The 25,365-nt window shown below is 32.2% G+C and overlaps 1 protein-coding gene across 5 annotated transcripts in view; it reads left to right on the top strand.

The window, feature by feature from the left end:
• The window catches only part of LOC145278011 (monocarboxylate transporter 9-like), a 199,293-nt gene that overhangs the window by 168,881 nt on the left and 5,047 nt on the right, over positions 1–25,365 (top strand). For all 5 annotated transcript variants that reach the window (XM_080130191.1, XM_080130193.1, XM_080130192.1 and 2 more), the window contains exons 7-10: positions 6,373–6,458; positions 7,087–7,243; positions 10,544–10,813; positions 20,424–20,549. In XM_080130191.1, the coding sequence (XP_079986317.1) occupies positions 6,373–6,458; positions 7,087–7,243; positions 10,544–10,813; positions 20,424–20,549 (639 nt within the window). The remainder of the gene's footprint in view (positions 1–6,372; positions 6,459–7,086; positions 7,244–10,543; positions 10,814–20,423; positions 20,550–25,365) is intronic.

Below are 25,365 nucleotides of genomic sequence, written 5' to 3' on the forward strand. Positions count from 1 at the left end.
AAATAGCTTAAAAATAATGCAACATTCTAACTATATAAATAAGTAGTAAATAAACTATATAATAATAAACTTTTAAAAATATTTCAAGATTAAATAATATACTTTTTTTAATAATAAACTTCTAAAAATATTTTCAAACAAAAAATTCAAATGATTATTAAACGCTTTGATATACTCATTTGTTAAAAATAACTTTTTTCTAATAGTAAAACCAATGTTATATTCTGGATAATATTTACTATAGATTACAGAACAAAAAAAGGGGGTTAGAAAAATATGCATATAAATTTTTCTGAATGAAATTCAAACGAAAACTTTATAAATTCCATTTTTCTCAAGTATATTGAGCTATTCCTTTTTTTTTGGGGGGGGGGGGCTGTGTTCGTCTTATATAATATTACCTCCTAAAAAAATCTTGTAAGACTCGATAACAACGGATTCATTAATGTGTTTTTATTCGTCTCAGAATATATATATATATATATATATATATATATATATATATATATATATATATGTATGGGAGTTACAAAAATTATTCCCAACTGGCATTTAAATAAAAATGCACTTTCGTGCAAATTATTGAATTCATGACGTTTCTGAATTTTGGAGATTAGAGTTGGTTATTCGTACTATTTGGATTCATCGGACTACTATTCTTATCTTGAGTGTCATTTTTACAACCTTTCGGTGGATGTAACCTTCGACCTTCTTCAGGTGTATCTTGTCGAACTCAGGAATGTTTATGTTGAACTCGGGAATTTGGACGGAATTTTGAGCGGAGCCCTTTATTTACTTTACGGAGGTAGCGTGCTCTTGTTCGATCAGCCATGACTGAATGAATTAATTCGTAATTATATTTTTCGGTCACCTCCACTGAGGATTGAACCTTCAACCTTCAGGATAACATCAGTTTTACAATTTATTTTTCCAAGTACTCTAACCCATGCGCCACGGACCCTGAAGGTTGAAGGTTCAATCCTCAGTGTGGACAACCGAAAAATATAATTACGAATTAATAGGACTTCTATTCAGTCATGGCTGATCGAACAACAGCACGCTACCTCCGTAAAGTAAATAAAGGGCTCCTCGCGAAATTCCGTCCAAATTCCCGAGTTCGACAGAAACATTCCCGGGTTCGACAAGATACACCTGAAGAAGGTCGGAGGTTACATCGACAAAAACGTTGTGAAAATCACACTCTAGATGAGAACAGTAGTCGGATGAATCCAAATAATACGAATAACTGAACTCATTCAAAACGTATCGCAAAACGAAAACAAATAAATAACATGGTTCGAATCTCTCGACTGGCGTTAATCGTGGCACCCAACACTGATAATTCCCGAAAAGATGAAACACTAGTGTGTAGGTATTAAATGATTATTATAGTAAATAATTATCTCAGTCCCTTTAAGAAACTTGTTTCTTATCGTTGAGCACTTTCAGTTGTAATAAATTCAGTCAACTTAGCTCGTATGCGCAGATCGTCATATAATGATTCAATCATTCTGACTTACGTTAAAAGCATTTAATAAGAATAAATGTTTTAATTTCAACTGTATATCTCGCAGTTTACGGTAGCCGAATGGTTTGGGTCCTTGCTACTGAATCCAGATATGACATGATTGGCGAGGTTCGAATCTCTCGACTGGCGTTAATCGTGACACCCTGCACTGATGATTCCCTAAAGAAAGAAACATTAAAACACTAGTGTCTGTATACATATATATATATATATATATATATATATATATATATTGTACCAATATTTTAATTTTCGATTTTTTGAGTGACTATCAAAGCTTCTCTTGCAATATTTTCGGCCGAATATTTTGTTTTTCGTTCTATAGAGACCTCCAGCACGCAACACATACGTGTTAAATAAGATTACATCGTTTTACGTATAAGGGGGGATAAATCTATGGCGTGTGTTGGCGATCATAATCGTTCTAACTTTACATGGCAAGCACTCTGATTTAAACACAAAAGAGACATTTTAAATAAGTTAAAATACAAATAAACTTATCGAGGTTGATAGAACAGTAACTTATCTTGCCTTTGGTAACATTCTGCTGGCATATTTTAATCCGGTCGAAAACATAATGGGTGTCTGTTTTTTTTTTAATAAACCATAGTTTTCGGGTTAAAATCCTAAAACGCCTGCCATCGCAAAGTGGACATGTTCTATTTCAGTGATCATTTTGAGGGAACTCAAACAATCCACATAAAAAAAAAACGACCTTTTAACGATTTTCTTATCAATGTATGTATTGTCACTAGTCACTACTAGATAAAATCGTGTGTTTGGACGGTTTATATAAGGGAGGTAACTTTTATTTCAGAAGAGTTGCGTCCCTTGAAATATATTTATTTTTTTTTTTACACAAAATGCATTTAATTATAACTCCGTAAACATCTCTGAGCAAGCAAATATTTTCCAAACTTGTTTCAATCTCGTTGTCCTTTCATTAGCCCATTTACATTGAAGCAACTCTCAGTACGGTCAATTTCATTAAAGAATATATTATTTTACCTCATGTATCGCTAATAAGACAAGAAAGTCTTTCTAAGGGCTAAAATTAGAATTCTGTTAGGTTGGTGCAAAACAATATTGTTTCCTGACATGTTAATTTTATATATGATTTCTGAATTAATTCACACACACACACACACACACACACACACACACACACACACACACACACACACATATATATATATATATATATATATATATATATATATATATATATATATATATATATATATAACCATGCATGTTATATAGCGTTTTGAAGTGCGTTCTACGCTCTATCGAGTCGTGTTATTCGTTACCGTTCTCAATCTCCTCATTCATGTTTTTTTTGTTTTTTTTTGTTTTTTTGCAGGCTTTTCGACAGCATGGAAAAAATTCAAATCCGAACGATTTTCTTGTTCCAGTTCAAACTAGGTCGAAAAGCTGTCGAGACAGCTCGTGATATCAATGATGCGTTTGGCCTAGGAACCGCTAACAAACGTGTGGCCCAACGATGGTTCAAAAAATTTCGCAATGGTGAGGAGAGCCTCGAAGATGGAGACGGTGGCGGCCGGCCGACTGCGGTTGATAACAAATATTTGAAAGCCTTGATTTAACTCGAGGTCGACCACTCCATAGTTGTTTACGATTTAAAGCAAATAGGACAGTCAAAAAAGTTGGATAAATAGGTGCCGCATAGAAGTGAATGATAATTTTTAAAAAAATCGTCGTTTTAAGATGTCTTCTGTGCAACAAAAACGACCCATTTCTCGAGCGGATTGTGACATATGATGAGAAGTGGATCATCTACGGCAAATGGCGACATTCGGCACAGTAGTTGGATGCCGGAGAAGCTCCACAAGACTTCTTGATTCTGATTTCTTGAAGCCGAAATTACACCAAAAAAAGGTTATGGTGATTGTTTGGTGGTCTTCGGCCGGCCTCATCCATCACAGCTTCTTGAATCCGGGCGAAACGATTACGGCGGAGGAGTACTGTCGACAAACTGACGAAAAACACCAGAAGCTTCAACTATGTGCCCGAGGTTGATCAATATGAAGGGACCACTTCTCCATGAAAACGCTCGCCCGCATGTTGCTCAACTGACTCTGCAGAAGTTGAGCGAATTTGGCTACACGATTCTGCCTTATCCGCCATATTCACTGGAACTCTCTCCCACCGATTATCACTTTTTCAAGCATACCTGCGCGACAAATGCTTTAAAAGCCGAAATGATGCCGAATCGGCCTTCAATGACTTCATCGCTCCCAGAACTCCGGATTTCTATGCTGATGAGATAAATAAACTTGTTTCGCGTTGGCAAAAATGTATTGATTCTAATGGTTCTTATTTTGATTATTAAAGTTTATTATGAAAGGAGTTATGATCTTTTGAAGTTGAACGTCAAAAAAAAAAAAAAAAAACATTATTTTTGCACCAAACTAATATAAAACAAATAAAAAATTAAGATATTACATTGCGAGCTAAGCTCATAGTTACAAGACTGAAAGAATAATAAATTGTAAATAAAATAAGCACATCAAAATGTATGATAAAGAAAATACCAAAGCATATTAATTCCATATCAAATATTACAGAGTTGCCTAATGATACATAATATGCGCTTGTATCTACAACTTTTCATTCCCTTTGGAAAAATACAAAGATATATAAATTATAAAATCAGACCTATGATAGCCAGCTGGGGTGCATGGAAACGCAAAAAGGACAATGTCTACCACCAAAGAAAACTGAGATTCAACTGCGTCATACCACTGAGTCGGGAGAGTACTGAGAGGGAGGAAAAGAAATAAGTTGCCAACTAGGTATTATGGGCACTTAAGCAAAATTGGAGTGACAAAACACCCCATGAGACTAATGCAGGATTAACTGATTCAAACAATTATTTTATTATTAGTTTGATTTAATAAACAAAGAAGGAAAGAGAGAGCGACGGAAGTGAAGTCTACACACACTGTTAATATAAAAATGGCGAACAAAGAGAGGTGGAGGAAAGGTGAAATTGATAGAAATAATCTAGTAACAATTACAGCTAATTAAAATAAAATTAAAACAGAAGTTCATTTAAACATAGCATGATCCTCAAATAGAGGAATATTTTAACATGTATTTTTGTGTGATTAGAATATTGTAAACAAATCCTTAAAGAAAGTTTGATTAACTGGGTATAATTGTAAATAGAAAGATAAGAAATAGATATTCAACAGCCATACATTCAGAATTTGGATCAAAGTCTGCCTTTTTGGTTTTAGTGTGTGAGAGTATAGTTAATCTTAAATTGTGTTTGGCATATCTATGTTTAATTTTTCCTTGTATAAAGATGAAGGAATTATAAAACTAGCGTGACCTGTGGAAATTCCATAGCGGCATCTTTCATATGTGATAGATTGCTGCTGGACATTCTGTGGACGTTCAGCGTGAATGAAGACCTCGGTAATATTATTGTACCTATTTACAATGCCTCCCCACAGGACAAAGTTAGACACATTGGTCGTTTTTTAACGTGGAGAAAAGGTACAAAAATAAAAAATTGTCTCAGTCGTGAAGGACTGATCCTCCACCGAAAGAGAACAAGAAATGGAAGTGCAGCATCTGAAGAAAAGATGGTATTTATTTGCTCCCCCACCGAGCAAATTAGGCACAAGGCCGATTTTTAATGTGAGGAGTGAAGGGGAAATGGGGACCAACTCCCCGGGGAGTAGGGGAGCTGGATAGTGACAATTGGTATGAAGGGTTGCCCCTACATTGACCAAGGTCTTATCTGTGGGGTTGCCCCCACATAGGGTCTTTGCTTGCAGTATCTGTCGGAACAGATACTATACTTTGAGATATTAAATCCTTTATTCATGTTAAAAATACATTGAAAATCAACAATGAACAAAAAAACTTAGGCACATTGCCAACTCAAAAGGGGGGATTGTGGGTGTCGTTGGTCATCCTTGTCACTCCACAACTAAACAAAATCAAAAGTTTCTCCTAGCTAGTATCTTTCACCATAATACCACATTCACCCTTTCATACTGGGGGACATCCTACTTAACTCCCAATTTTTTAAAAACATTTTTTATTGACGTGTAAAAACAAAACCAGATAACAATAAAAATGGTACAATAATTCATTTGTGTCGAGGGCGGGCGGAAAAAAGAGGGGGATTAGTAGGACCCTCCCAACCCCGTCTAGTTGATAGACTGCCCGTTCCCCTAGGTTTGTAAAAGGAACCTGGTTTCTGCGGGTCAGTCTCTAAGTGGGGATACCCTCTAGATGGGGGTGAAGGGAGAAAAGAAAATTTTGTGGGTAAGGAATGGGGGTTAGTTTGTATTTCTTTCTCTCCAAGATGAGTGAAATTTAGAGGAGGGGTCTTGACCAAAAGACCAAAGCCCTTTTGTTAAAACTATCAAAGTATTTATCTAAGTAATCTGGTCAATGTAGTGTCAGAATATATATATATATATATATATATATATATATATATATATATATATATATATATATATATAGTTATTACGGTTTATTTTCAATATCCGTATGGGAGTCTGTGACATATTTACATTGTATGGACACCAGCGCGCGAACGGAACTCCCCATGGTATCAGATTATACCATCTTTAGACAAACCTGATACTACTCTTGGATCCGAGCCAAATGGCCGAGAAGGTATATTTTAGTTTCACCAACGGCCCAAAAGCGAAATCAGTTAAAATGTTATTTTTTTACATCGCGTCTTCGGTGATCGGGAAATCCTATTTATTAAAAAGTAGGAAAGTGCTACAATATAAATATACAGATTCTGACGAATTAGCTTTTATTCTCAATTATGTTTTTACCATTTGTAGAAAACCAACAAACGTCGACGCATGAAAAGAGAAATATCGCTTTCAAATCTGAAGATGGAAGTAAGGAAAGACAGGATAAAGAAACAGTAAGTTATTTTTTTTTAAGAAAATTACACGGGACTTTTATTTTCAAAACGTATTAAAGAGTATTGGACAGCAGTTGAGTTTAAAGACTCCAATATATATATATATATATATATATATATATATATATATATATATATATATATATATATATTTATATATATATATGTGTTATATATTAAAAGCGAATCGCTTTTAACTGTTCAACAACATTAGAAAGTGGTTGTCTATGTTGCGAGTTTTCTCTGATGTATCGTTATTTTCATGGAAGTTGGAAGATGGGAAAATGGGTCAGCGCTTCAAAAGGAGGAGCACACTGGCCCTGCAAAAATAAGTCTGAGTATTCCCTCGGCATTTCCCGGTAAGGGCGCCTCAGAAAACAAGTGGTAAAGTACACTGACGACACCGATAGTCGTAATAAGACTGTCTAAAATACATTACTGTAACTTGTTGTGAAGTCAGATATGAATAGGAATGCATGTGTACCAAATGTGATAGAACTGCAGAAAGAACTATTAATTTTATGAAGCCTAAGTGGCATTAAGGATATTCATCCTATATTTATATATGTTTTTTGTTTCGTAAAATATAATTATTATTTGAAAATGGGTGCATTTTATTTTATTTTAGGCTTCTTCTTGTCAATCCGTTAATGAAGGAACTGACGTCCAAAAGATTGAAAAAGAAAGAGTTAGCGTTTCGCAGGTGTTGTCGCTTTATTGCGATAAGACCATCTTCAAAAATAAACTATTTGGTCTCTTGGCTGTCATTTTTCTATTATGGTCAGGTAAGTTACACTGGCTATGAAGTTGTAAATTTGGTATTCCCATAAATTTTCCTTCATTTGGTAAAACCGCTTAAACCCGTTTGAAGCGAGTGCCGCCTTGTTGACACATTTATTGCCTCTTAAAAGTCCAGGAATCTTGATTAAGTAGGGTTCAATCGAAATCGACATTACTCAATAAAGTAAAAGAAAACGGAAAGAATCTGAGATGTGTGCATGCGAATATTATGCTTTTTTTCTAAACAGTTTACTTTTTTCAAGGAAAAAAATATATTCGAGCTGAGATCGAAACCAAAACCTAAAGAGAGTGAGTCGAGTACGCTAACCATTAGACCAGCTTGCTACATTCTTCAAAACAGTGTTTTCAAACCTACTTATTCTTAACATGAGGAAGCTGTCATATGAACCGTTCGCGCACGCTCGATCGTGAAACAGTTACCAAAACAGATAAAAATCCGATGATCTCTAAATACCAACTTTTCAATTTTAACCCGTTAAAAACACTTTTGCCGGAAGAAAACCACTTAAAACGTTTACTACATGTCTGAATATCCTATATACAAAATTTCAAATCGGTAGATCACAAAATCGTTAAGAATGTGTGTTGAGAGCTGTTCTCACTCACATATTCTCACTTTTCTAGATATATTGATTAGTATCGATAATAATAATAAAATTAATAATAATATCCAAAAATAATTGCGTATATATATATATATATATATATATATATATATATATATATATATACTCCTATGAATTCGTTTTTCTTCTGTGTGTATTGACATTCATATTAAAACCCCTATTTTCTATTTATTTTAACAGAAAATACAATATTCTTATATATGGCTTGTGGAATTGCATTCACTAGCAAAAGGTCTAGCTAATTTGCATATTCTTTTAAACATTCATTTTAATTAATTCTCTATTAGTTTTTTCAGTTTTCTCATGGGATTATCATCTTTAGTTAACTATTACGTGTAATTATATTCATGCAGATATTCTACATGATGTATCCTTGCATAAATTGTTTCCATATATATTTATGTATGCGTATGTATTTTTGTTTAATCTATCTATCTATCTATCTATCTATCTATCTATCTATCTATCTATCTTAAAAAGTGAATGTGTCTCTCTGTCTGTGTGTGTGCGTCTGTGTACATTCTTCTACGCAATAACTCTGTCAATTTTCAGCCTACAGACTCGAAATTTGATATACAGGGTACTGAGACATAATAGGGGTCAAAGTTTTAAAAACATTGAAGCGGCTTTTTTTTTTTTTTGTTCAACATACACATCCAAACACCCGGGCAACGCCGGACTAAAATGCTAGTATATATATATATATATATATATATATATATATATATATATATATATATATATATATATATAATAGCAGAATAAAATTATATATGAATGGTACCGAAGATGAAATTATTATATATCGTTTAAAAAAATAAATATGCAAATTAAGCATATTTTTGATTTTGTAGCTTAAGTGTTTCTGTCAGTAAATATTAGAAAATATTTTGTTGTATCATTGTATTAAGTGAATCTTAGATACTTTGAAAGGCAAAATACAGCATACTGTGCTATCTTTGAAGTAGGGCAAGAGTCCCTAACTTGATAATATTTAGGTTGAATTCATAAAAGCCTGTGAAAAATCTCTCCTTTTAATTCATGTAAATGTTCGTTCGGGCTCGATCGGAAACTAATGTAAACCTCTGATCAAAATAACAAAACCACTATGAAACTCGATCTGTGTGTGCCTGTGTGTGTCCCTGTGTGTGTGTGTCTGTGTACATTTTCCAACGCAATAACTCTGTCAATTTTCAGTCTACAGACTCGAAATTTGATATACAGCGTACTGAGATTTGGGAAAATCTTTGTAATCCGCTTTCGGGCAGAAATTTGGCTGTCAATGGGTCAAAGTTCAACGATTTGACCTGTGAGAACTCTACCAAACTCCTCCTACAATTTTGGGTCTAAACACTTGAAATTTTAGATATAGGTTCCTTGCACATGGATCTAACTTAATAACTTGATTTGAGCCCCAAACAACACATTTTAAGGGGTCATAATAGGAGTCAAAGTAAAACAAAAATCACCCCTTCTTTTCTCAACATACACCTCTAACAGACGGGCAACGCCGAGCTGAAATGCTAGTTTATAAATCAAAACGCTAGAAGACAAAAATAAATAAATAAAAGTTAAAAAAGTAACAGCATTTATCGTATACTGATTACCATTTAAAATGCAATGAAAAAGCATAAAACATAAGTAAACTAAGGTACTATTGCACATTACACATCAGATATATTTTTTCGGGCGGGGTTTAAAGTTTAGAGTTTGTTTGGGGGTTTAGAGTTAGGTCTAGAGTTTAGAGTTGGAGTCGGTTCATCTCCAAGCGAAACCATTGCTAATAGAAGCTCATTTTTTACGCTGCACTTCCTGTCACAGTTTCAGCTGCATTGATTTGTTTTCTTGGCAATATTTTAAGACTTGCTCCTGCGTCTGTAATATTTTATCTCGACTGGTTAAATCCATTGCCATGTGCATATTGTTATGAATGATTTAAAATAAAATCTTGATATTTTCTTCACCCAATTCATCACAAGTAGTCTGCTTTGCCGTTTATTGGCTAAGCGTGTTTGTTATCCTTTCGTTGATTGGCTGATCAACTTGATCAACGCTTGGCATATTCTGTCGGTTTACATCAGCGTTCGGTTGAGCCCGACTTGGCATTTACAAAAATCTAACTCTCCAAACTACATACTAACCAAACGATGTAAGAGAGGTATCTGTTCTAAGACGATCATTTTTATCTATATAGTCGTTAGGGGAGATGTTACTTCTCTTTTCGCAAGAGCGGTGAATTGGTGGCAACAGTAGTCGCTGAAGCGACGTGGTTGCTATGGAAACCACTCATAAAAAACGTCGCTCACCACCTTAGGTTTTTTTTACGATTTTGAACTCCAGTAAATACATCCTAACTTTTGCTTTACTGAACGAAAATTGAAAAATAATTTTTCAGGTGATCTATGAAGTGAAACAATTGTTTGAAATTTCGTCAAAAAATGAGTGAGCGGTGAAGATTTAAAGCAGTTCTAAATGACTAAAACTCCCACTTAACCATATATTCAAACATTACCGTGTTTGATTGATATCTGTGTGTGTGTGTGCGTGTGTGTGTGTGTGTGTGTGTGTGTGTGTGTGTGGGTGTGTGTGTGTGTGTGTTTGTATAGCTATATAGTTGGGCTTGCAGGAATAATGTTTGCTTTTTTATTATCTATTTAGTTGGAGATTCCATGTCGATATATTTACCGGCTTATGCTGACAGTGTAGGCCTGAGCCGCAGTGAAGGCGCTCTTGTCATATCCGTTGTTGGGTTTACCTCCACTATTAGCCAGATTGTGGTTGGATTCCTGGCCGATGTCGTCCACATCCCAATAAGTAATCTTCTATGCATATCGCTAATAGGAATGGTTGTCACCATCGCCTCAGTTCCTCATTGCCAATCATTTGCAGCCCTTGCCGCAACTGCAGCCGCATTTTCAACATCTTACAGTAAGTATTAACCGTGCCATTTAGAAATTAAATAAGTATCAATCAAGCTATTATAAATTCCGTAATTTTCACTTGGGGTATTTACAAATTCGGTAAATATTAATCACGGTATTTACAATTTTGGTAAATATTAATAACGGTACTTACAAATTTGTAAATATTAGTCACGGTATTTAAAAATTCGGTAAATAATATTCACGTTATTTCAAAATTTCGTAACTATTAATCACGTTATTTAAAAATTTGGTGAATATTAATCGCAGTATTTTAAAATTCAGTAAATATTAATCACGGTTTTTAAAAATTCAGTAAATATTAATCACGGTTTTAAAAATTCAGTAAATATAAATAACACTATTTAAAAATTCGGTAAATATTAATTACGGTCTTTAAAAATCCGTTAAATATTAATCACGGTTTTTAAAAATTCAGTAAATATTAATCACGGTTTTTAAAAATTCAGTAAATATTAATCACGGTTTTTGAAAAATCCGTTAAATATTAAGCACATTATTTAAAAATTCGGTAAATATAAATCACGGTTTTTAAAAATCCGTTAAATATTAAGCACATTATTAAAAATTCGGTACATATCGATAAGTTTATTTTAAAATGTAATAAATATTAAATAAAGTTATTAAATTTTCAATAATTATTAATACTTTTATCTAAAATTCAGTAATAATTAATCCCGTTAAAACCTCAGTAAATTATTAATTTTAAAATGTAGGAAATATAAATAGGGGTATTAAAAAATTCAGTAAGTATTAATTATGATATTTGAAAAAAAAACTCTATAAATCTAAATCACGTGATTTAAAGTTCAGTAATTATTAATAACGTTGTTTTATACTTGAGTAAAAACGTAATCAAGTTATTTTAAATGTAGTAAGTATAAATGACGTTATTTCTAAATGTAGTAAGTATTAATCACGATATTTTTTTTAAATGTACTAAGTATTATTCACGTTATTTTTAAATGTAGTAAGTGTTAATAACGTTATTTTTAAATGTAGTAAGTATTAATAACGTTATTTTAAATGTAGTAAGTATTAATCACGTTATTTTTATATGTAGTAAGTATTAATACCGTTATTTTTAAATAAAGTAAGTATTAATCACGTTATTTTTAAATGTAGTAGGTAATAATCACGTTATTTTTAATGTAGTAAGTATTAATCACGTTATTTTTAAATGTAGTAAGTATTAATCACGTTATATTTAAATGTAGTAAGTATTAATCATTTTATTTTTAAATGTAGTAAGTACTAATCACGTTATTTTTAAATGTAGTTAATGTTAATCACGTTATTTTTATATGTAGTAAGTATTAATCACGTTTTTTTAATGTAGTAAGTATTAATCACGTTATTTTTAAATGTAGTAAGTACTAATCACGTTATTTTTACATGTAGTAAGTATTAATCACGTTATTTTTAAATGTAGTAAGTATTAATCACGTTATTTTCATATGTAGTAAGTATTAATACCGTTATTTTTAAATAAAGTAAGTATTAATCACGTTATTTTTAAATCTAGTAGGTATTAATTACGTTATTTTTAAATGTAGTAAGTATTAATCACATTATTTTTATATGTAGAAGTATTAATCATTTTATTTTTAAATGAAGTAAGTACTAATCACGTTATTTTTAAATGTAGATAGTGTTAATCACGTTATTTTTAAATGTAGTTAGTGTTAATCACGTTATTTTTATATGTAGTAAGTATTAATCACGTTTTTTTAATGTAATAAGTATTAATCACGTTATTTTTAAATGTAGAAAGTATTAATGATGTTATTTTTAAATGTAGTAAGTGTTAATTACGTTATCTGTAAATGTAGTAAGTATTAATCCCGTAATTTTTAATGTAGTATGTATTAATCACGTTACTTGTAAATGTAGTAAGTATTAATCACGGGATTTTAAAATGTAGTAAGTATTAATGACGTTATTCTTAAATGTAGTAAGTATTAATCACGTTATTTCTAAAGTAGTAAGTATTAACCACGTTATTTTTAAATGTAGTAAGCATAATTAACGTTATTTTTAATTGTAGTAAGTGTTAATCACGTACTTTTAAATTTAGTTAGTATTAATAACGTTGTTTTTAAATGTGGTATGTATTAATCACGTTATTTTTAAATGTAATAATATTAATAATGTTATTTTATAATGCAGAATGTATTAATCACGTTATTTTTAAATTTAGTAAGTATTTATCACTTTATTTTTAAATGTAGTTAAAATTAATCACGTATTTTTAAATGTAATACGTATAAATCACTTTATTTTTAAATGTAGTAAGTATTTATCACTTTAGTTTAAAATGTAGTAAGTATTAATCATGTTATTTTTTAATTATAGTAAGTATTAATCATGTTATTTTTAAATGTAGTAAGTATAAATCAAGTTATTATTTAATTGTAGTAATTATTAATCATGTTATTTTGAAATGTAGTTAGTATTAATCGCGTTATTTTCAAATGTAGTTAGTATTAATCACGTGTTTTTTATATGTAGTAAGTATTAATCACGTTTTTTTTAATGTAGTAAGTATAAATCACGTTATTTTTAAATGTAGTAATTATTAATGATGTTATTTTTAACTGTAGTAAGGGTTAATCACGTTATTTTTAAATGTAGTAAGATTTATTCCCGTAATTTTATAATGTAGTAAGTATTAATCACGTTATTTTTAAATGAAGTAAGTATTAACCACGTTATTTTCAAATGTAGTAAGTATTAATCACGTTATTCTTACATGTAGTAAGTATTAACCACGTTATTTTTAATGTAGTAATTATCAATAACGTTATTTTTAAATGTAGTAAATGTAAATCACGTTATTTTTAAATATAGTAACTATTAATAATGTTATTGTTAAATGTAATAAATATTAGTCACGTAATTTTTAAATGCAGTAAGTATTAATCATGTTATTTTAAATGTAGTAAGTATTAATAACGTTATTTTTAAATGCAGTAAGTATTAGTCATGTTATTTTAAATGTAGTAAGTATTAATAACGTTATTTTTAAATGCAGTAAGTATTAATCATGTTATTTTAAATGTAGTAAGTATTAATAACGTTATTTTTACATGTAGTAAGTATTAATTCCGTTTTTTTTTCAATATTGTCAGTATTAATAATGTTATTATAAAATGTGGTCAGTATTAATAACGTTATTTTTAAATGTAGTAAGTATTAATAAAGAAATTTTAAAATGCAGTGAGTATTTATAACGCTATGTTTAAATATAGTAAGTGTTCACCACGTTATTTTTAAATTTAGTAAGTATTAATAACGTCATTTTTAAATGTAGTAAGTATTAATCACGTTATTTTTAAATGTAGTAAGTGTTAATCACGTTATTTTTAAATGTAGTAAGTGTTAATCACGTTTTTTTTAAAATGTAGTAAGTATCAATAACGATATTTTTAATGTAGTAAGTGTTAATTACGTTATTTATAAATGTAGTAAGTGTTAATTACGTTATTTTTAAATGTAGTATGCATTAATCACGTTGTTTAAAAATGTAGTTAGTATTAATGACGTTATTTTTAAATGTAGTAAGTATTAATCACGTTATTTTTAAATGTAGTAAGTATTAATAACGTTTTTTTAAAATGTAGTTAGTGTTAATCATGTTATTTTTAAATGTAGTAAGTATTAATCATGTTATTTTTAAATGTAGTAAGTTTTAATCACGTTATTTTTAAATGTAGTAAGTATTAATAACGTTATTATAAAATGTAGTAAGTATTAATACCGTTTTTTAATACAGTTAGTGTTAATCACGTTGTTTATAAATGTAGTATGTATTAATCACGTTATTTTTAAATGTAGTAAGTATTGATACCGTTATTTTTAAATGTAGAAGTATTAATCATGTTATTTTTAAATGTAGTAAGTATTAATCATGTTATTTTTAACTGTAGTAAGTATTAATCACGTTTTCTTTAAATGTAGTTAGTGTTAATGATGTTATTTTTAAATGTAGTCAGTATTAATCATGTTATTTTTAAATGTAGTAAGTATTAATCATGTTATTTTTAACTGTAGTAAGTATTAATCACGTTTTCTTTAAATGTAGTTAGTGTTAATGATGTTATTTTTAAATGTAGTCAGTATTAATCATGTTATTTTTAAATGTAGTAAGTATAAATCACGTTATTTTTAAACGTAGTTAATGTTAATCACGTTATTATAAAATGACGTAAGTATTAATACCGTTATTTTTAAATATAGTAAGTATTAATCACGTTATTTTTAAATGTAGTAAGTTGTAATCACGTTATTTTTAAAAGTAGTTGGTGTTAATCATGTTATTTTTAAATGTAGTATGTATTAATCACGTTATTTTACAATGTAGTTAGTATTAACCACGTTTTTTTAAAATGTAGTAAGTATTAATCACGTTATTTTTAAATGTAGTAAGATTTAATCTCGTTATTTTTAAATGTAGTTACTATTAATCACGTTATTTTTAAATGTAGTAAGTATTAATCACGTTATTTTATAATGTAGTAAGAATTATGTTTTTTTAAAAATTGAGTAAATATGGATAACGATATTTAAATATTCAGTAAGTATTAATGATTTTTTTAAAAAGTTTAATGAATATTAAATGCATTATTTAATGGGAATTTTAAGAGTCATATAATCTGTCGACATTTTATCATCCATGATTCGACTGTACTTTCCATGTTTTGTGAGACGAAGGCCATCAACTCCCCGTATACCCTCCTATAACAGACAACACGCTATGCAACATACAAATATCTGTGCGTGAGGTCGCCAAGCTAATCAAGAACTTTGACTCCAGTAAAGCAACTGGTCCTGACGGTATTCCAATTATAGTGTTAAAAATTTACAACCAGAACTTGCTCCCATACTTACCAAACTGTTAAGCGTTGCCTTAAGGAGAAGTGTTTCCCAACACCCTGGAAAACCTCATCAGTATGCCCTGTATTTACGAATTCAGGTGATAAGGCATCTCCCTCTCAGTACAGACCAATAAGTCTCCTGTGTGTCATGAGTAAGTTGCTGGAATCCACAATAAACAGATAGTAGTCAACCACCTCAGCAGAAATAACCTTCTTAGCGACATGCAATATGGGTTCCGTTCTGCTAGATCTACAGCAAATGTGCTAACGGTTATATCTTATAGGATTAGCGAATCTCTCGACAAATGCTTCATTTCTAGGGCAATTGCTCTTGACATATCAAAGGCCTTCGATAAGGTGTGGCATAAAGGCCTACTACACAAGATTTCCAGCTACGGTATAACGGGAAATGTTTTCTCAATCATTAAATCATTCCTCTCTGATAGGCTCATAAGAGTAGTGGTTGATGGGCAGAAATCAGAGGCCCACAGTATTAATGCTGGAGTCCCTCGGGGGTCTCTACTGGGCCCAACTCTCTTCTTGATCTACATCAATGATCTCGCAAAACACATACTAAAATCTTTCGTTAACATCTATGCTGATGATACGATTATCTATGGCAACACATCAAAGGCCGTAAATGATGATGTTCTCTCTGATTCTCTCTCCTCTAATCTTGAGCGCGTGGTACAGTGGGGGAAGAGGTAGCTGGTTACCTTTAATGCATCTAAGAACAGGCTCCTATCTCTACATCATAAACGCTCTGATCCCCATCTGGCATCAATTGAAACGGATGGCTCTCGTCTAGGGGAGGCCCCATGTTTTGATAAGCTTCTGGGTTTGACCTTTACTCCTGATCTTAAATGGAATACATACATCAAGTCTGTGGCCAAGGTCGCTGGGAAAATGGTGGGACCGTTCTACCGCTCCAAAAGATATCTCACTAATGATGCAATTCTCTATCTATATAAAAGCCAAGTACGTCCAAGGATGGAGTACTGCTGCCATATCTGTGCAGGAGCTGCTAAAACAGCCTATCTTGCCTTGACAGAGTACAAAATAGACTTTGTGGCTTGGTGGGGGATGCCCTTTTCTCTTCCCTGCAACCTCTTTCCCACAGAAGATACGTTGCGAGCCTATCTTTGTACTATCGTTATTTCCATGACAAGTACTCGTCTGAGCTCCATTCTCTGATCCCCTCTAGCCAATCTTTTTCAAAAAACACCCGACTAGCTGAAACCACCGTCAATAATTTTCGCCACTCTTTATCTGTGCCTAAATCAAAACGTAGATTTCATGAACAAAGCTTCTTTCTTAGAACTGCACGTCTGTGGAACTCTGTTCCGCTTGCCTGTTTCCCTCCCGATTTCAACCTGGATGTCTTCAAGTCCAACACAAACAAATTCCTGATGAACTGCCCCTTAAGTAATGACACTTTGTCAATTCTCCAATATTATTACTACACTATCCCATTGATTACTGTACACACAATAACCCTTATCCCCGAGTGGCCCTTGGGCCTTGATAAGTGGTGACCTCCATGTAAAAAAATGTCATTAATAAACCCTTCGTCACTTTCGATGGGGAAAGACTTTGACTATCATTTAAAAGCGACAAATCTCGTGCACTTAGCTCTCCAACGCGGTGGTCGGCGTGTTTTGTTTTTTCCTGAGTACACGCGACGAGGTGGGAATAAAACAGGAAACAGGAAATAGTTTAGCTCACAGAGAGGATCCGTCAGAACATGTTACATAAATAAAAATGAAACTTATTAAAGGAACCCTACGTAATAAGTAAAACAGTCCCAACAAGAACATACCTAGTTACAATCAATTTGTCAATAGGGTCCCTTTCTTGCTAAAACTAAAAGAAATTTTTCTGAGCAAAGTTATTTTTGATAGAATTGCCCGTTTGTAAACGACAGTATCGTAGCACATCTTTGTCAACTGATTACAACATGGTCATTTTCAAGTCCAATGTAAACAAATTCTTGTTGAGCTACCTTCTTAACAATCAAATTCTGTTTCATCACGGTCATCATTTCCAATCATCAGTGTTGCTTTACAGTCCAACTGACATTCAGTTTACCAATATCCTCGAGTAGATTTTAGGCCTTGATTAGTTAGGACACCTTATTAAAGAAATAGCCCTAAAATCAAATCAACTTGCATTTTTGTCTGCTTTTAATGGTGGGCAGTCGGGAATATTTTGTTGGTGCTCTTCCGAAGCTATTGCGTTGCAACCTTGTGTCATACATGGAAGTTTATAATTTTACCAGGTTATGTCTGTGCATATACGAGTGGTGTTCATATTTTTTATTCCGCCCGAATCGACCATTGTTATGATGACTGAACTTACGCATTCAGAGCCTCAAAAGTGCCATCTTTCTGGTGCAGATATTCACGTTGTGAAAATCTAAGAAAGCAACGCCTGTCATAGACGTGCGTCAAAAGCAGTTCCACAGGCTTGTCGAAGGACATTCAATTAAACAGTTGTAAAATAATGACAGGTATTCAACATTGTGATTATCGGTCTGGATTGAAGTTTAGTTGATGGTACAGGACTTATAAGATTGGATACATTTTTTAGATCCTGTCCAATAAAGAGAGATTAGTAGTTTATTAATTCTTTTCTAATTGTAATATTTTCAATAGCATAACGTTCTTTATACGTACTTGGGTATTTTATTGTTCTTGTCTGGCGTTGCTGTTTTTCTTCCCAGTTTCGTCTAAAGGTTGCTATGCAAATGAAGCTTCTTTTTATGCAGGAAAGACAAAATGAGATGTCCGCTGAGAGTTCTTAAAAGTTTTACTTTTAAGACAATTGACACAGGAGAGAGAGGCTAACATTATCTTAGGTAAATGATTAAATCATTTAATTAACTTATTTACTTAACTGGAATAATTGGTTGGTTGGTTGTTTTTGTTTTACGGCATATCAACCCTTTTCAGGTTATTTAATACCGAATCCAAAGAGTTGGAAGAAAATTTTTTGAATAGAATATATTTGTTGTTTTCAAGTCGGTTTCTATTCAACCCATAGTTGGGACCCTAACAGGTACTACCACTCCGGGTCAGAGTGGACCTGGGAGCAATGGTAATTAAAGTGTGGCTCCGCACTTTCCAAAGCCCACAAGGTGGGGCCTCACCACTGGATATAGTTTAAGGTCATATCCAAGATCATGGAATGATTGACTTACGGACAGATATATCGAGGTAACAATTCGCACTTAGAGATTAGCCAAGTTAATTGCAGCATTATTGACGGTGGGTCTCGCACGCGCTTTTACCGATACACCCCCATTATTAGCGGTCTGTCGTACGACTTATATAGTAGTCATTTGAAAAACTATTGTATTTTTTCTCAGCTGGCAAACGTGATGTCGTTCGTCATCTTGCTTATACCTCTGTTTTGTCTAACTTATCTAAGTTCCGCTACTTTACATGTCAGCCATTCTTGATTCAAGCCCGGAAATAATTCTGTTTTGTAGATTTGAGTTATTATCCCGCATTCAGTGTCACCCTTGTAAAAATACATACTAGCAACCTTAATCGCTATTGGCAAGGCTTTCTAATATGTACCGTAATGTGCGTGTTTGTGCAGTCAGCACCAACCCTATTCACGGTTTAACCGGCTTCCTCCGAAGGAGGAAGTTTCATAGGAGTATGAACTTCACAAGCAGTTCCCAGTCGCATGTATATCCCCGTAAGGGGAGATGACGACGTTAGGTTTTTGCAACCTTTTGCAAGGAGGTGTCGACGTCCTCCTACATACAGCACCTGGAATTCCCAAATTGGTCACCCATGTTAGTAATGACCAGGCTCAACGTTGCTTAACTTCATCGGTGTGTCAACGTGAGTATGCCGTATATGTACCGTAATGAGGGTCCCTGAAAACCATAAATCAGAATGATGACGTCTTTCGCCGAAATCTTAATTTTAAACAAATATTTATTTTACATAATATCGCGTTGTAATTTGACTTATAAACGTATTTCATAGTACTTTATTTCAAAATTCATCAGAATATATATATATATATATATATTAATTGTAATTGTTACATGATAATTATTAAATAATAAAATAGTATATCAATATTATATATCAATATTTTGTCAATTATATAATCTATATACGAAGGACGTTCAAAAAGTAATGCCTCCATTTTTATTCCGCCCGAATAGATCAAAACGGATTGCAAATTGCATTGTTTCGATAAAAAAGTTTATTCATTCATACCCTGAACGTTTCATCACTCTGTTGCAGATATTATCTGTGTGAGACTCTAAGAAAACAACCCCTATCAGAGACGTGTGTCAGAAGCAGACATGCTTTCTTGAATTTTTCCACGCAGAAAAAGAATTGAACCGATCAATACTCACAAGTGCCTTTTACAAAGTCGATGCAGTTGGTGCCAGCACAGGAGATGGGTCCGTTGATTTCAGGGTGGTGACAGAAATCTGTGTAACAAAGTGCGCTCCGGAATTTTATAACTGAGGCATCAAAAGGGGCCGGTAAAAGTGCATTGAGAAGGTGATCATGTAGAAAATAATTCTAGAACACAAAACTTTGCCCGTTTTAATGGTGCAACGCCATTTGTCGTAGCTCTTCAACGTAGCACTTTTTTTAGTTAAAACATAGAAAGCTTTACTTTTCAAACGACCCTCGTATTTGGCCTTATTGACAATATTTCCAATCTTAATTTTCTATTTTGTAGATTTCGGAGTTGCACTTCGTATTGCCATGGTTGCAGCAGTCTTTGGAGTTGAGAATATGTCATCGGGTTTTAGCCTTATCTCGATATTAATGGGAATTGGGTATTCTGTGTTTCCCATTGGTACGGGTACGTACTACAAACCCCATTTTATATCTACTTAGCAACTACTGTTAATATATGACACTCCTTGTGTCACGAAGAAACATGAAAAATATACTAGATGTCCCTGTCTGGCGTTTCCCAGCAATTGTTTTATTTTCACATTGGTTTCGATTTTCTTTTTTCATTTTTTTGTTTAAATAAATAATTTTATTAAAGTAGGTATTTAAAAAGTGAATTTAATTATTCTGGTCATATTTGACTCTTAAATGATAAGATTTGTATCGAACTTAAATTATTTTGTTAATTTAATATCGATTAAATCTCTAATTTACAATTATTCCACAATTTTTTTTAAAAGTCAGTTTAAATGAATTTACATTAGAAAAGTTAAATACTTTAAAATTCTTTTAAAATTTATGTATTTTTCAGCTGCTAACTAAGCATTAAATTGATGACTTGTTTACTAAAAATCGAAAAGTATTATGGTCAATTTAATTCGGCAATTATTTTAACACATTCTTTTTACAATGTTGTTTTTATGATTCCAATGAATATTTGATTAAGATATTATAAAAATACACGATCTATTTGCATATAGAAATAAAAAAAGCGAGATAATCTACATAAAATTAAAACTGTATTCATATTTAAAGTATTCCGGGACGGAAATGGAAGTTTCTCGAGGTCTCTAAGCGGAACTATGGGTACAGTACCTCTCTTCAGTTTTCAATATACCCTTATTTACTGAAATTTCAACCGTATGTATAAATTTCCCCGGAGAAAACAATGGAAGTAGCCTTGAATCTCTACTTGTTTTCTCGGTTGGAGTCTCTATATAATGTGTAAAATGCAACAATAATGTGTTTTTGCGTTAATATGCATAAGGTTCCATCCTGGACCCAGCTCTCATTTTAATCTTCATCAATGATCTCCCAAATCACATTCTTAGATCATTTGTAGATATTTATGCAGACGACGCTATAATCTATGGAAACACTTCAAAGGCCAGCAATGCCCAAGATCTTTCTTATTCTCTGTCTTCTGATCTTAAGAACGTGGTTCAATTGTGGAAAAAGTTGCTGGTTGATTTAAATGCATCAAAAATCAATTTTCTCTCATTTCATAATAATCGATCTGACCCCCCCCATCATACCCCAATTGAAATGAATAACTCTCATCTTGGGGAAGCTCTATGTCTTGACCAGCTTCTGGGACTGATCTTAACTCCTGATCTGAAATGGAACACATACATCAAATTTATTGCCAAGATGGCTGGAAAAATGGTTAAATTCCATCCATCACCCCAGTAGGTATCTCACTGCTGATGCAATTTTCTATCTGTATAAGAGTCAGGTATGCCCTAAAATGAAGTACTCTTGCCGCAGCTGGGCAAGAGCTGCTCAGCGCGCCTTATACAGTCCTGATAAAGTTCAAAACTGGTTACGAAATCTACCCTGCAACCTCTTTCCTATAGAAGAGACGTTGTGAGCCTGCCTCTGCTCTATCGTTACTTTCATGGCTAGTACTCGACTGAGCTCTAATCTATGGTTCTCTCTCGCCGGACTTTCACAAAAACACTCAATCACGATTTCCACCCCTCTCTATCTGTGCCTAAATCTAAACGCAGATTCTAATTCTATGAACAAAGCTGCTTTCCCAGAACTCTATGTCTGTGGAACACTATGCTGGACTGTTTTATGGTTAAATACAACATGCTAGCCTTCAAATCCAATGTAAACAAGTTCTTGTTGAGCCGTCCCCATAAATAATCAAATTCTACCCAATTTACACGATTAACGATTACTACACTACCGCCTCATATTTATTAACACTTATCCTCGAGTGGCCTTCGGAACTTGATAAGTGGTGATTCCTAAGTAATGAAAAATAGATAAAACATAGATCCAATAGTTCACTCGATAATAAAATTGGCAGCTAGATGTTTAGGGAACAGCAATTGAATGCCGTCCAAATCGACGTTATTTCTATATGACAAACAGCAGGAGCAGTCAGTCGTACATTGATCGAGCATAATGTTTGTCGAGCATCTTTAGTACCTACCGCCTCCGCAAAAAAAACAAAAACAAAAAAACAATTTCCTAGATAAAGGTATTTGGCTGCAATAAATAAGTGATATAAAAAATTATGGTTTATTTTGGACCAAGGACAAATCATTCTACGAGGAAATATCACTGAATTGTTAGATAAATAACGTAATTCGTGAATCAGCCTAGTACTCGAATTTTGCCCAAATAAAGTGTTTTATTGATTAGTCCTTGAAATTATTGGGTAAATATATAATGATTACGTCACAAACATCATCAGGAATGTTGTGACCCCCGTAATTTGGTTCGTGCAATGTATTTTTGAAACGAGTATTTAGGAAAAGGTGAACACACAATAACAAATATTATACGACATTATTGGTGTGTTTGAAAATAAAACGCTATGTATTAATAAGATGCGCTCTTTCTCCAACATAATGTACCGCGTCACAAGTCGATCGCAACAATGTCTAAGCACATGGAATTGCTTCCTCAATCACACTATTCCTTGGATCTGACTCCTAGTAACTATTGACTATTTAAACACCTCAAAACCGGTTATACTAAAAATGTACGACTAAAAATTAGGCACTATCAATGTACGACTAATGCCACTGTTGCTGATTGCAGCAACTTCGACACAGGCGATCGGTAGGGTCTGTCAGCGTAAAATATCGTAAAACAATCTTGTAATATTTAGGGCTATGACAAGAGAATATTTTTATCATCATTTTGACTCTCGAGTATATATCCGACACAGTTAATCAATCAAGAACCACAAACCACTCTATCTAAAAACATATAAGATATTAACTCATATATATTCGAGAGTCCAAATAATGAAAAAAATATTCTTTTGTCATAACCCTAGTGATAAACAATAAAAATAATTTACTCTGAAGTTTCGCGAGGTTATTTTAGGCAAATATCTTTTGAAGTCCATGCCTAAAAAATATTTACTAATGAAAACTCCAATTTTTACTAAATGTTCCCTCTTACGCGGACAATTTATTGAGTCTGTTAGCGCAAAAATGTTATTAAGATAAACAATAACACGACTTCAGTCACAGTCGCGATTATTTTTGGCAGATTCTTAAATACTGAGACCTTTTTCCAACCCAGTGTTCCACTTTTTCTTATTTTTTTAACATGTGTAAAAAATATATATTATTAAAATAAAAACAAACGAAAATTCACAGTCACAACTTTCAGCCGAGAGGTTTTTTGGCAAATAAAATTTTACAAGTGACCCTTTTCTTTAAAATTAGAATTTTGTAACACAATAGCAATGTAACACTAGAAAATATTTGTAAAAAGTAAAATATATCCTTAAAGACTACGCAACATTTCCAAATACGTGTACCTGTTTTGGGAAACTAGTTTTCCTCACAGTTAAAACATTAGTGTCTTACTGCACTCGTGAGGAGGCAAGAAAATAACCATTATTTTAAAAATTACTATTTGTTTTTCTTTCCTTTCTATTTAAAAATAATATCGCATAAAATTCCGTTTTATCATAACGCAACTCTGGTTCATTTCTCCAAAAAGCAAAGGCCCTGTCGGTGGGGCATTAGAATATGCCGACTGCCCCCCTGCAGAGGGTAAAAGTCCCTCAATGGGGGTCCTGGATATGACCTTAAACTATATCCAGTGGTGAGGCTCCAGCTTGTGGGCTTTGGGGAGTGTGGAGCCACCCTTTAATTACCATTGCTCCCCGGTCCACTCTGACCCGGAGTGGTAGTACCTGTTAGGGTCCCAACTATGGGTTAAATAGAAACCGACGTGAAAACAACAAATATATTCTATTAAATTTTTTTTTTCAAAATCTTTGGATTCGGCATTAAATAACCCGAAAAGGGTTGATATGCCATAAAACAAAAACAACCAACCAAGCAAAAAGCAAAGAAAAGTCATTTTTTTAAGTTTTCTCAAACATTTTTTCAAGTTTTCATTATCAACTATTCCTTGGTTTCTGTTTGTTTATTTTGTTTTTAAAATAAACTTAAAACTGGCGAAGTTTCTTTTACTACTTAAACACTTAACGACTGATAATCATTTTTTTCTCTTACAGTGTGTCAAATAATTGTTTTAAGATTTAATAGACGCACATAAAATTGCTTAATTTTTAGTAGTGTATAATTAGTAAAATCTACGCACGACTAATCTAAAATAAAATAAACTTGTATATTCTTATACAAATATTTTTAACAAAAGATGGCGCACAGAATTGGAAAAAAATAATTGTTTCTATCTTTAGGAAGTTCATTACGTAAATAAATACCCATGTATCTATTTACTTTCTGTCTTAAGAGATTATTCCTTTTTTTTTTCAAATAATTAATTTTTTGTAAATACATTTTATATCAATCTAAAAATATATTTGCCAAAAAATAACCTCTCGGCAGTAACTTGTGAATGAATTCATTTTATTGCATATTTTAATAAATTCCTTTAATTGCTTATTTTAATAAATTCCTTTAATTGCTTATTTTAATAAATTCCTTTAATTGCTTATTTTTATAATTTCATTCAATTGCATATTTTAATAAATTCCTTTAATTGCTTATTTTAATAAATTAATTTAATTGCTTATTTTAATAATTTCATTTAATTGCTTATTTTAATAATTTCATTTAATTGCTTATTTTAATAATTTTATTTAATTGCTTATTTTAATAAATTCCTTTAATTGCTTATTTTAATAAATTCATTTAATTGCTTATTTTGATTAATTCCTTTAATTGCTTATTTTAATAAATTCCTTTAATTGCTTATCATAATTCCTTTAATTGCTT

Source organism: Euprymna scolopes, chromosome 6, assembly GCF_053919585.1.
Source record: "Euprymna scolopes isolate OS-2025 chromosome 6, ASM5391958v1, whole genome shotgun sequence".
NCBI classification, from domain to species: Eukaryota; Metazoa; Mollusca; class Cephalopoda; order Sepiida; family Sepiolidae; genus Euprymna; species Euprymna scolopes.